The 13,809-nt window shown below is 39.6% G+C and overlaps 1 protein-coding gene across 4 annotated transcripts in view; it reads right to left on the reverse strand.

The window, feature by feature from the left end:
- The window catches only part of FAF1 (Fas associated factor 1), a 157,738-nt gene that overhangs the window by 137,037 nt on the left and 6,892 nt on the right, over positions 1 to 13,809 (reverse strand). For 2 of the 4 annotated variants that reach the window (XM_086901513.1, XM_086901512.1), the window contains exon 2: positions 132 to 200. Coding sequence is in view for 2 of the 4 variants with exons in the window: in XM_086901512.1 (XP_086757638.1) it covers positions 132 to 200 (69 nt within the window). In the remaining 2 variants the exon portion in view is untranslated. Of the gene's footprint in view, positions 1 to 131; positions 201 to 5,548; positions 5,715 to 8,340; positions 8,533 to 13,809 lie in introns of those variants that run through there. The other 2 variants (XM_086901511.1, XM_086901514.1) reach the window with 2 other exon arrangements.

Below are 13,809 nucleotides of genomic sequence, written 5' to 3' on the forward strand. Positions count from 1 at the left end.
ACATAACAACCTGCTTGTCCCAGCCACGAGACACCCCCAAATTTGAAATAAAGCTACCAGCTGTCTCAGCAAGATGCCAGGTCACTGTTACGTTGGGCTGATCTATGAAGTCATTTTCTTAGAATACTTACCACTAAATCCCAGTTATTTTGTTCAAGCAACGTTATAGCTTCATCAATATTTTCAATACCAGTACATGCCTAAAAATAAAAAGAAGAGGTAAACAGAATTAAAAGCATTGATTAAAATCAGGGTATTAATACTTATAATTCAATTAATTTCAGCAGGATGACAGAAAAGGTATAGGTTTTCCCTTTCTATTACAAAAGGGTAATCCAGAAATCAGACTTTAAGTTTTAAACATCAAGCATTTAGACATAATTCCCTTTTCCACCAGAGGATTCTTGTGTAACCTTGAGCAAATCACCTAGGGAAGCAAGACCAAGTAGTTATTTGTAAAATTAGGACAATAGTGCTGTCCTCATAAAGGTGTTTTGAGAATTCTACCTTCAAAACTATGAAGCACTCATAATACTCTTTAAAAGGGAGCAAAACAAACCTTGAAGTTCTAGCCCTGTACTCTGGCTTTACCTAGTTCAAGAAATCTAACACAATACCATTTTTGAGGCAGTGTTAACCCTCACAAAACCGCATTTTGAACTGCTCTTAATTCCAAACACAAGAGCGCCTCTACTCAGCAAAAACTGAGATGCAGCAACCTGCTGCTTTTCTTGATACCCAGACCTTTCCAACTATTCAACTTCAGCAGGCAGAGCACTGCTATTCATTCTGCCACATATTTGCTACCATTCACATTGAAGCATATCAGATAAATTTTACCAGAAGAGAAAAAAGGAAACAGTTAAGTTTCTCCCTGGAATTTATCTTTCATCCTAACCAAAGCTATGCTCTGTACTCAAACACACAGGAGGAGTTCAGACTTTTACAAGATCTGAAACATGATCATGTTCCTCCTGCTCTACCACACAGTTATATAAAAGTGTGGTATATAAAACTGCAGGAAAAAAAAAAATAAAAAACCAAACCTTTTAACAGTAATAATACAGAGCTAGATAGCAATAGCAAACAGATCAGTCTTCCTGATTCCCTTTATGTCATAAGAGAACAAGGAGGCTAAGCAGACACTTTTTCCCTTCCAAGACATAAAAAGCCATCAGGTCACTTAATTCCCATGTTCTGACTTTTCTCCCAATTTATAACCATGAAAACATAAAAAGAAGAAATCACAGAGAAATTCAAGGCAAATTCTCTCCTCCTAAATTCAACCCTGAAAAATTCCACACTTACAAAGCACTACATGTAGCATGTCAACACAAAATGGAGCAGTCTGAGGGACCACAAGATGAAATAATGGAGAATTTTGCCTGCAGAGGGAAGGCAGCAGTTTCTACTGCTACACAGTGCTCTCATGACCACACTGATCCTCTCAAGCAACAAGACAAAATTTCTTCCACTTCAGAGCATGCCATGTTAATGCTGAATTTCACCCAATTCACATTGGGAGTGCTAAAAAAATACCACTTTGCTCTTCAGATGCATCGTTTTGCCTTCTTTTCCATTACTTCTTGCAGTTACTTCTGAAGTTAAAAATGGGACAACACTTCATCAAAATCCCCAGCAAATGCTTATACATTTACATACACTTATGCCAGGTAGGTTTGAAGAGTACAGGGCTTGAGTTTGTCATTTCTGAAATCACAGGATGGTTCATACTACCATCAACCTGCCACTGGAACTGATGTCAACAGATCTGCTGCAAAAATCCTGCTCTGAGAGAAAGCTCTGCAGAAGTGCCAGTCTGAGATTCTGTTCACATTTGAGTGAAATACACTTAATCTGGGCATTACAGAAATAGTTACTATTTCTCATTTGTCAGCCCTGCAAAATCTGCATGATCTTTTCAAGAACTACCTTGTGTTCCACCCTACAGTAAGAACTTGACCAACAATGTGTTGTTTGCACCCCTGGGCTGTGCAGATGAAGTTGAGGAGATGGTACCTACAATTCAGGATTTAATACTGGCTTTAGTTGTCTCCTCTTTTTATCATTCCTGCAGCTCTGCTGACTTGCCACTTGTCCTGTCTTAGCCCACACTAACTGCAGATCAATTCAGTTCACTTTGGCATACCCTCATTTTGAGATAAACTGGACAGAAGTAACTTATCCTTCCGCCAGAGCACACAGTGGAAGGAGTCAACTCATCACAGTGAGGGCAGAGTAATTAAACAACTAATTCACCTGTGTGTCTGCATCCTTCCTGAATTATCTTTCTGGTGATTTACAATGTAAAACAGAAGCCTGCTCTTGGTCACTTAGCAATGCAGAGTCACTGGGTAACAAGAACTAACAGGTGTAAATACCAGCTGAAAATAAAAATCATCAGAATTCAGAATAGCCAAGACAAGCAGTTTTGGTTAAAATATTTGCACCATTTTTACAGTCATTTTTAATATTTCGTTTTGAGGAGTTCTTAAACTAAGATTTTCCTTTCCAGATGGACCATTTTTGCTAGTTGTCAATAAAGCAGAAAACAAACATTTCAGGATTGCAACAGGAAAAAGTGAGTGCTACTTATCAATGTAACTATAAAGCAGACATTCACAGATCTTACTCAACACAATGTTAATGCCAGAGTTGCAGCAAATTAAGATTATTTAGAATCTTATTACATTTCACAATTTCAACATTCAAACACTACACACTACAACACACAAACCCTTGTATCAAGTCAGAAGCCATCACTGAGACCAAAAACCCCCAGCAACCAAAAATTAAAGCTGCTTCCTTGTAGCTGCATCATGTCATACAAGCTAAATTACAGAAAATCATCTGCTTTGCATGTCTTTGATTTTCCCTATGAAATTAAGCACACAAGACAGGCAGTCCCTCACTGGCAAGCATGACGTGATGTCAAGGGCTCTGTAGTGACAGCTGAGTCCCAGAACAACCTGGGCTCCTGCCTTTGTTTTCTTTAGGGAAACACACATAGGAAACCAGCAGGTTCTGTGAGCAACAGAATTAGCAAAGTCTGGTTCCTCGTGGGTTTGCGTCTCATCCCTAATTGCAAGGGCTGATTTAAGCTTTTCCTGTGGCTGGAATATTTATAAGAGCTTCTTTTAATGGACTACTTCCCATATTACCTGGCTATATTTTCATTACATTTGGAATAGTTTCATTGGTACATGCCCAAGGGACACCTGGCACCTTAGACTTCTATGCCTCACTTATCTAGAAAGGCAGACTAGAATTCGCAGGGTTTAATTATTTACAGTACATAAAGATTTTCTTCCTCGTGTTTATTCCTTTTATTATACCCAAGCAAGAGAGAAACAAACAAAAATTTAATAGGAAAAAGAAAGTTAAATTTGTTCAGAAACAGAAGTGAAAAAAAAAACTTCAAAATGTAGCACAGCAGATGAGCTTTAAAGATGCAAAAATACATCTTTTTTACTGAGGAAGTAAAGTGAGGGACTGAGAAGACTTTTTTTATCATTCACAGATTTTTATTCAGCTTTATCTTCATGAGAGACCTGCTTAACAGAAGGCATTAAATATTTTAAAAGAAAATTCCTACCTGAATACTACTAAATCTTATTTCAGTGAACAACCAGCACATCCTCTAAGTCATCAAAAGATGAAAGAAGCAAACCACCACAGAAAAGGTAAAACCTTGAAGGCTCACTGATTTGTGAGCCTTTACACATCAGAAAGGAACCAAAGAAATTTTTTTTTGGAAGACAAAGGAAAAGAAAAGGTAGAACAAGTTCCTCCTCCTCTGCATTTCCTGTAAATCTAGGGTATCATTTTCAGCCTTCACAGCAGCTCCAGAGACTCTACAGCCACTTCTGTGCTTTTCCAGACCACACAAGAGGAAAACAAATGTGAAGATGAGAAAACTATTGTGTGCTGAATACATAATCAGATTCTGAAGATAAAGTTACTGAATGTTAGAACAACTTTCTTAGCATTCTGCTTTTTCAGGGCGGTAAGTGTTTCCACCAGGCAGATTGAATTTTTCCACATAATAAAATTTCAGAGTGTTCTCCAAATTTTTTTTCCAGATAGCTTCACATCCCCCCAGTGATGGAGATCTTACCCTTGGAATGTTTCACAGGTAACCATTAGGGGTCCTATCCTTGCACAGTAACATTAACCTTAATAAAAGAAACAACGTAGTTACTGAGGAATCAATTCAGTGGGAAAGGAGTTGTGAGGAAGACAGACTCCAAGGCATTTGAGACAAACCTAGGAGCTGCTTTCAGAAAGCCATAATGCAGGATGACAGACCGGCTCTTCTAAATCCCCTGCAGGGTGGTCTGTCTCCAGCAGCTGTAACAGCTGGATCTGGATCTTGAGGTGACACCCCACCCCAAGAGCACAGGCTCCAGCCCACCTCCACAGCCCAGGGAAGCAGCTGCCTTCCCCATCTGGCAGCAGCTGCAGCCCCAGCACCTGCTGCAGGGATCCAGGCAGTTGTTCCATGGCAGAGCTGGAAGGGCCAACTGCTGCTGGCAGCACAGAGCAGGGCTGTTCCTGCAGCACAGGCTGCGAGAGCAGCACGCAGCTGCTGACACTCGCACAGCCAGGCCACTGCTGCAGCTGCTGCACAGGAGCCTGCAGCAAATGCCATTTGGCAGCAAGGCAGGATGTTCCTCACCTGTGGCACCACTCCCCTTCTGGCCAAGGCAAAATGAGGCAGGCAAAGTATCCAAAAGGCCACATTTGGCCTAACAGCAGTAGCTGGATATGGAGGACTAAGTCTCAACATTCCTTTTGAACAATTCCATATTTCCTTTGGCTACTAACAGTAGCTGTATTTTCTCCAAAAAGGGGCCATCTCTAAGCTAACCCTAACTAGGCCTAGAACATTTTGTACAACAGGTTCAGGACCATTAAAAGACAGACAGTTGTGAATTATACTGAGTACCACTCACTCCTGTAACAGTCTGACAAAAAAAAATAAAAATCTGTAGCTCAGTCCATCATTTCAGTGTTTATCCAAAGCTACAACACCCAAAGAAACAACTGCATGAAGGCACCAAAAGATTCAACAGGATTACCTAGGAAGAAAAGGTTTTACCCTCTGGGATCTTCCACAATAGCTCAGGAAGTCAGCATTAACACACCTGCAAGTGCACAGACAGCATCCTTGGAAGAGCTTACTTTTGAAAGCACCAAATAAATTTTTATCCCTACATAGAGCGCAGCATCTAGAGTTAACTCTATTCCATAAAGATATATGAGGTTTTCAAGAGACATAAGAAACGCTGGCCAAGAATATATATTGTTAAAAATCAATTCACTATCCCTTGGGTAACTTACTCTTCAAAAGTTGAGAGAAACTAAGAGCATGGAAAACTCTTTGAGTCCAGGCCACAAACCCACTCAGAAGATCAGCTGAATTACCCAGATCAGCAGCTTAGAAACAACAAACCACTCAGAGCTGTTCTGAATAGCATTTGAGATACAGCAAATGATATTACTTATCTCCTTGCATATCTCCTCCTGTAATAGAAACAAGATTTACCTTACTGTTTTATTCACCTCTTCAATTACAATCAGACAGTTCACACACCCCCTTGAAGTCCCTGCCAGGTTTTGCATATCTCCAAAGACAGGGAGTCTAGAGCCTCTCTGGGCAGTTTGTTCCAGCACTTTACCACCTTCCCTGAGAATTGTTTTTCCTTATGTTTAATTATCATTTCCCAAGCTGTAACCTATATCCACCGCCTCTCACCGTCAGACTCCAGCTCCAAGAGAAATTTGATTCTGTATTGTCTGTTATCACCCATTGTACAACTGAGACAGCAACAAGATCCTCCTGTAGCCTTCTCTCCCAGGCTACACAAAGCCAGCTCCCTTAACATCACCTTTCACACAAAAATGCTCCAGAGCCTCCTCCCTTGCTAGGTAACCCTTCACTGGACTTGCTCTGCTTTGTCAATGGAGTGACACAGTACTCCTGGCAGCAGTGCTCTCACCTGTACAATAAGAACAGACTCCCTCAGACTCCTGGCACACTGGTGCAACCCACTATGTACCTATTACTACTTCTAGAAAAAATCCCTAATTCCCCTTCCAAGCACTCCTAACAAAAATCAGGTTTCTGGATGCAAGATTTTTAAACAATCCAGTCCTGAGTTTCCTCCTTATAGAGTCAAACATACTACTTGGCTTCCTTTTCCCATCCATTATAAGGAGAATGGCTCAGTAAGCAAGGATAATTATCAGGTCTATAAAGAACCAAGTCTAGCTCCAGATTGTATCTGCTAGAAATCCACTCAAACCCAGAAAGATTTAGGACACTAATTCACCCATGACATTAATAAGTCAGGTAATTTTCTTTAAATTCACACATACACTGTTACAATGGTAATTACTTCAAAGCTACTGAAACAAAGTGTAACACATCCCCCAAAACAGGTGAAGTTAAGCCAATACACTCAGCCAAGCAAGTAAAGGCTTTAGTACCATAAGAACAAATTTAAGATGCCTGTGTAACTCCCTTCTGGGCTATCAGGAGATGCAGTGCATTCAGACACAACTGAGATTTTTTGGTACCTCAGTTCTTCTCATCCCAAAGTCCCACCTGTCTCAGGATCACCTCTACAGACTTCAGCTACACCCCTCTGTGCCACCCCTGCTCATTCTAACCTTGCAACAACTCTAACAGTGTATCGAGACTGTTCTTAATATGAGTCATCCGTGATTATTAAATTAACTTCTGTTTCAGACAAACACTCAAAAAACAACATCCAGGCATATCGACCAAGACACAGACTGAAAGGTCACCTACTGCAAGAATCTAGCTGAAGAGATAAGAATGCTTCTCTGTTTTTACGTAACTCAGAAGACCATCTGGTAAAAATTAAGCAGATTCACCAGCTGTTCGTTTAGCAAAAACAAGCTAATTTACTTACCAGCATCAGAAATCAAGAAAGGGTTTTAGGCAAATATGCCAGGATAAAGTTTGCCCAACGCATTTCTACTCCCACACCCAACTATTTACAAGTTTCATCATTCTACTATTTGAGCATCCCCTTAAGCAAAGTGAGGGAGGAAGGGAAGAGGGGGAGAAGAAAAAATAATATTTCTGAAGGTCACAGAAGACATTTCAACCTATAGCTACCAAGCAGACAGGAGTGAACTTTGCCCACACTCTGACATGACTGCAAGCCTTCCAAACAAAGCAAGCTGGGGACAAAGTCTAAACTGGTAGCATGAAGCTCTAACCACTTCTCAGCAGAACTAACTAACTCAGCACCACACTAACCACTTTCAAATGGATTCCAGCAGACTGAACTCTCTCAAGACTCTGGAGCAAATTCTGATTCCAGAATACCACGAAGGCAGATCCCTAGGAAGCTCATGAGCTGAGCCAAGACATGAACTCAAACATCCCAAGCCCCATGCTAACACTCCAGTGTTTAAGCCACACACGTTACATACAAAGAGAAGTGGTCAAACTGAATTAAAAAACAAACCAAAAGTCAGTACCCATTAATTAGTACTCTATGCTACCAAACCCATTTGTCTTTCCTGAGTACTGAAGACAGTCTTTACCCAACAAGAATGTTTTAGTTAGGATTATCCCAAAGTTTCTGTGTTGGTTTAATACTTTTATTAAGTATGTCAATGAAGGCAAAACCCCGAGGTTTCCTGAATCATTCTGCCTTTACAGTATCACATTAGAAAAATTGACAGAAACAAGAAAATAATTGTATGGGTCAAATGTGTGCTGCACATTTGCACTCATCTCCTTTCTCCTCATTGTCTCAAAAGCAGCAGAACTTTAAAAACAACTCAAGAATAAATAAAAGCCACTTTCTAGATAAGCACACAAAGGAAGAGTATTAATCCCTACAAAGAATATTTTAGTCAGCATCCCACAGACACTTTTTAATTTCTTGTGAAGAACAGGCCAGCAAGGAACAGACATATTCTTCAAAATCTGGAAAAGGCACTGGCATGGTTTAACTCCAGCCAGCAGCCAAGCTCCATGGAACTCCTCACCCACTGCCCCAGCACTGGGACTAGGGAGAGAATCAGAAGGGTAAAAGCTGGAAAACTCATAGTTGGAGGCAAAGACAGCTTAATAGGTAAAGCAAAAGCCCTACACCCATACAAAAACCCACACAAGCAAAGCAAAACAAAGAAATAATTCCCTGCTTCCCATGGTCAGGCAGGTGTTCAGCCACCTCCAGGACAACAGGGCCCCACCACACATAGTGGTTACTTGGGAAGACAAACACCATCACTGTGAAGATCCTCTCTTCCTCCTTCCTCCCCCCACTTTATATACCAAACATGATATCATACGGTTTGGAAAATCCCTTTGGCCAGTTTGGGTCCCCTGTCCCAACTGTGTCTCCTCCCAGCTTCCTGTGCACCCTCAGCCCCTTCCCAGTGCAGCACCACAAGAAGCAGAAAAGGCCTTGGCCCTCCACAAACCCTGCTCAGCAATAACAAAAACATCTCCTTATTATCAACTCTGTGTTCAGCACAAATCCAAAGCAGAGCCCCGTAACAGCCACCGGGAAGAAAATTAACTCCACCCCAGCCAAAACCAACAGGCATCCAGAGCAGGGAAACAGAAGCACGTTCAAACTCCAAGCATAGGTCATACCAATAGCACAGGCCAAAAACGGCTGAAAAGAAAAAAAAAAAACAAATGAAAAACAGTTTTCTAAAGATATTAAAATTATATAAGCTTTTAAAAGCTTTTAAAAGCATCAGGACAAGAAAGGTTGACAGTGGGATAAAGGAGAAAATAGTAGAGAAGAATTCAAAGAAGGCAAGGGCATATCAGAAAAGCTGTGAATGAATTCTGTGCACTGCTACCCACTGCTGAGGAACTTTGGGACCATCCTGCAATACAGCTGATCTGTACAGAAAACACTCTCATCCTAAAATGTCAGCAGAGACATAAAGAACAAACCACTAGATTTGTGAGAGTCCCCAAAACTTTAAAGGAATTTAAATACAAGTTTTTTCACAGCAAACTCCTCTTTAAATCAGTCTTGATGAAAGGTGAAATCAACAGTCCATTCCCACAGTGCTAGCATGAATTTTTTGTGGTGCAAACCAGAAAGGGTTAAGATTTCTACAGTTCAAATTTGTCTTCTGTTCTAATAAGAAACAGCAGAAATTCCAATAAAGTATATAGAACAAGCTTAGTATGCACATATATACAACACACTGAGGAAAAGTAAACACAGCTTCTATAGAGCAAACTCACATATCCCAAAACTACTCAAATGTCTCTCAAGAACTCGGTCAGTTGAAGAACGTAAGACTAACTCAAGCTGACACAGTTTATTTCCAAAATTTTGCAATAAACCCCATCATCAAGCTTTCAAAATGCTGACTTCCAGAAACCAGGATGGGGCAAATCCATTCACATTCTCTCAGATTTTTCCTAAGGAGCAGCCACTGCTGTAGAAGAGACATTAGGCCAGCTGGGTCTTCGATCTGAGCTGATATGGCACCTTTGGTATTTGCTCACACAAACAACCTGACCTTTAACAAAAAAAAAATTATAGAAGTGACTCAGTTCCAGTGTTCTTGTCTTTACAAATTGTTTCCTGCTATAGATAAAATATGAAACCTATATAAAATAACCCAAGGGCTAACGTACTCTGTTCTAGTTTCAAAATGTCTCTTAAGAATTTCAGCTTTAATGAATTATCTTTTGAAAGCATTACCTACTGCTGTGGAACAAAGACCTGCTCAACCAGTCAGACATAGAGGACCAGCAGATGACTATTTCGATAGACCAAACAACATGTCATGCATACATGTGGGCTTTGATTTCCTCTTTGAGCAGTTTCTTTTTACAATTGCACATTAACTAGTCAACTCTAAAAAATGGGCTTAATTAGTAGGTATCAATCCAGTCAGTAAGCATGTCATTTCCTTTCATTCAAATAATGAGGGACGAGTAAAATGTTAGGTACTTCCCCAGGCCTTTTATTCTAGTTCCTACAGTAGTTAAAAGAAAGGACTCATCCAATGGCTGCCCCACGTATTCACAAATTTATTCACTGACTAGAAAAATATGAAATCCTATCAAAGATATGCCACGTAGTTCCTTTAAAAAGCTACCTTTTGCTTCTGGTATGGAAGTGTGTGAAAACTAGGCTTGAAATGGTAACTGAAGCATAAGAACAGCCCAAATACAGAGGAACACTCCACCCTTTCAGGCTTTCTAGCTCAAATACAACATTCTCAAGATGGGAGATTCTCAAGGCCTCTTGAGACATGTAGCAAATGAGCTCAAATGCTCATCCTCTCTCACACCTCCTTCCACACAAAAATATCAACTCAGCAAGTGTAAATTTTACTGTAAATGATCCTTGATTACCAATATATATTAGCCATGTGGTATTTTCAATATGACAGTTTTCACAGTATCTTTCAATGAAAGCCCATTCGTGGCCTTTGGGAGTACATATAACTAATAATTTCAATATTATAATTAGTATTGGTTGTCATGGCATTTGAAAAAGGATCCTACAGCTACCACCTCTCAATCTGTTTGAGTGACCTACTAACCCAAATACCTATATGAATGGGCTGATAGAAATGGTGACATGATTACTATGACGTAAAGAGTCTTTTCAAGGTAATTGAATGAAAAAAACAGAATAAACCTCTTTCTAAAGACAAACTGGTGCTCCAGTGGTAAATTACTTAGGTTCCTACAGTAGGTGTGTAATGCACACAAATCATAGTCATAGTAGCTTCTTTCTTCTCCATAAATGTCAGTTAGTATTTCTAATTAACTACCTGCCCTTACATCAGAGAAATTAACTGGCTTTTCCATGAAGAGCTAGCAATGGGAATATCCAAGTTATGCTTCTAAAAGGACACCACAGTTGGAGTCAAACTTCTTATTTGTGACTCTGGAACCCACTTCACCTTCAGTTTAAAGGCCAGTAAATCAAATTAGCCTTCTTCTGATGAACCTGAACTTTGGGATGACAGCTGAGCCTAAAAATATCTAAAGAAATCAAACTCCAAAAGCCCACAAAGAATAAATTACTAGAAGTGATGGCAGAAGTGACTGGTAGCAGACAATGAAAATGGCAATAACCAAGATAGAACACATTAAGCTTGCAGTATGTTTTTATCATGTCTCTTGGCCCTAAGGCCATTTATAGCAAACAAGCCAAAGAGGTCCAACTACCAGTACCAAAGGTGTTACTGACTGTGTAATGCGCAAGATTATAATGTGATAAAATCCAACAAGGATTAAAAGGAATTCTAATCAAAATGCAAATTAAGAGGCCTCACAAGTATGAGCTTCAACATCCTACAGTGTCCTAAAGGCCTCTTTTTCACACTGAAAAACAGTCCTGTTATCCATTCTAAAATTTAACTGAAAATACAGTAACCTATATCCACTAAAACAGGTCAGGTGAAGCAGTGCTGAGCATCTGGGCACCTGATGATTAGAAAAACCCAGCTGAGCCCACTTTTAAGTAAAGATACCCAGTAGGAGGGTACGATTAAACAAACCTGTCTATACCAAACCCTGATTTCCAATCTCTAGAGTACTGGATTTCTTTCCAGCTACTGTGGAGAGAGCTGCAGAGCTTAGTTCAGCACCCATTGCACACTACATTCTACAGAGAGGCCACACAAGGTTTGGTTTGAGTTAGACTGAGGTTTAAGCTCAGACAGATCTGAACAAATGTACACCCAGGTATTTTGGGAGACCTTCTGATGAAAATGTAGGCCTCCAAGAACTTTAAATCTTGGGAAAGTGTCCTCCAGCTTATGTTTAAACTTTGACTGGAACTCTCTTAGCAACTACCTTTTGTTGAGGACCTTGTTCCAAATTCCCAAGCAGTCTGCTGAAAGCCTGCAAAGAGAGCAAGAACAGCTCTTTCTGCCCCAGTACCTTAATGACAAAACATGTCTCTTTCTTTCGGAAATCAATATTAAGGACATCAACTCTGAGATTTGTTCAGAACTCACAGTGAGTGCTTTATCCTTACAGAAATGTTTGAAACACTTTCCAGCCCCCACCCTAAGTCACAGTCCAGGGCCGGAATCAAGGTTACTGACTTGAAGTTATCCCTGTATCTGCCTACCTTTTCCACCCATCAAATCTTTATACTGGCAATAACTTAAAATGGCAAAAAACCTGAGCCACCATGCCAACAAACACAGAAGAGAGCAAAGCTCACTTAGTGCCCTTAAAAAAAAAAAAAAAAACCAACGTAAATTCTGCACACAGACTGTTGGACAGTGAAAACTGACAACTGAGATAATCTTCCACAGGGCTGAAGCAGACAGAACAAAAAAAAATACAAAAAAAAACCTTTATCTTGTCAGTTATTTAACAGCACTGTGTTAACCTCCAGGTGAAAAGACTCTCCAGTTTCTTTAATTTTCACCATTCCAGAAGGAAACAAGTAGATTGAATTACAATTAAATCTTTAAAAGCAAACAAAACAAAAAATAATAAACTGATGTATCACCATCATGGTCAATTTTATAATTTAAAACACAGTCATTCAGCATGCTTTCTCACTTTGCTGCAACTGATGGCAATGAGGTTCTTCCTTCCCAATTCCCCCTTGCTCCTCCCACAAACCTGTTTTTATGAAAGACAAAATTGACACAAAAGTTGAATTTTGAAAAAAAATGGACATTTTTATAATTTTTATACACAACTGTGTGAATCACACAAAAGTAGTCAATTATCCAGTTTTAAAAAAAAATTGAAAAAGGAAAACAAAAAAAGCACATACCTTGGTTTCACAACGAACACAGATGAAAGAGGGGAGAACTACCAGAAATCCGTTGTTTCAATGAAAGCATGGATTTTTGAGTTTTGTCATTTCACTCTGAAAACTTCCCACCCTGACCAAATCCTGAGCTACTTATTTATTTGGTCAATGAAAAATGTGAGTTCTTGGAAAAATTTCCTCCTGAAGCTCCAATGTGCCAGATATCCTTGTAATATATGGACACACAGGAACTGTCAACTCCCACAATACTGCAACCCTCAGACCCACTCCACATTTAGGATTGTTGTGAGGACAAGCACTCAGCATGAAGAAAGTGGTCCTACAGGTGGACATAACTTATGAGGACAAAAAGATATTCTTGCAATTTTATTTCCAATCTTAAGTGAAGCTGTAAAAACAAAAGTGCTAATGTGCAGAAACATCAATATCTGATATTTCTGCCAATATTCAAAGTTAAACTTTGGGAATGAAGACCAATCTATGTCAATTAAATGAAGCTCTGTGCAACTAAATTTTACAATTTAAAAAGGAAAAAAAACCTGTTTTCTTTATAGTGAAAAGTAGACCCCAAACATCATGAGATCATATTTGTACCATGTGAGCACCTGAGTATCCCACTGAAGATGGAAGAACACTTTGCAGTTAAACACAACAAACAGCAGAACAGTTGTTAAAAAATTGGTAGAGATGATATGCCCTTATTTCCCCCAGTATGTGAAGTATGTTGCAGCATCACTCTTAATAACTCACATGCAGCTACCCTTTTGAAGAATTTATGCTACTAACACAAGCTGTTGTGTTTTTTCCTATGGAGTTTTTCCTTTATGCCAATGACACTTTGTGGAGAAATTCTGAATTGCATTTAGTAAAAAAGCTAAAACTTGTTTGTGCACTGAACTCCACATCAGCTACTTCCACTGGAAACAATCAGACTAGTCATGTACAAAGCAAAGCTTCTGCATAATCTTTCCTAAGTGTGGGCCTAAGAAGGAAAAGTTAGGCAGGTTGCTTTTACAGCCCACATGCA

Source organism: Cyanistes caeruleus, chromosome 9 (assembly GCF_971803275.1).
Source record: "Cyanistes caeruleus chromosome 9, bCyaCae1.hap1.1, whole genome shotgun sequence".
Lineage (NCBI taxonomy): Eukaryota > Metazoa > Chordata > Aves > Passeriformes > Paridae > Cyanistes > Cyanistes caeruleus.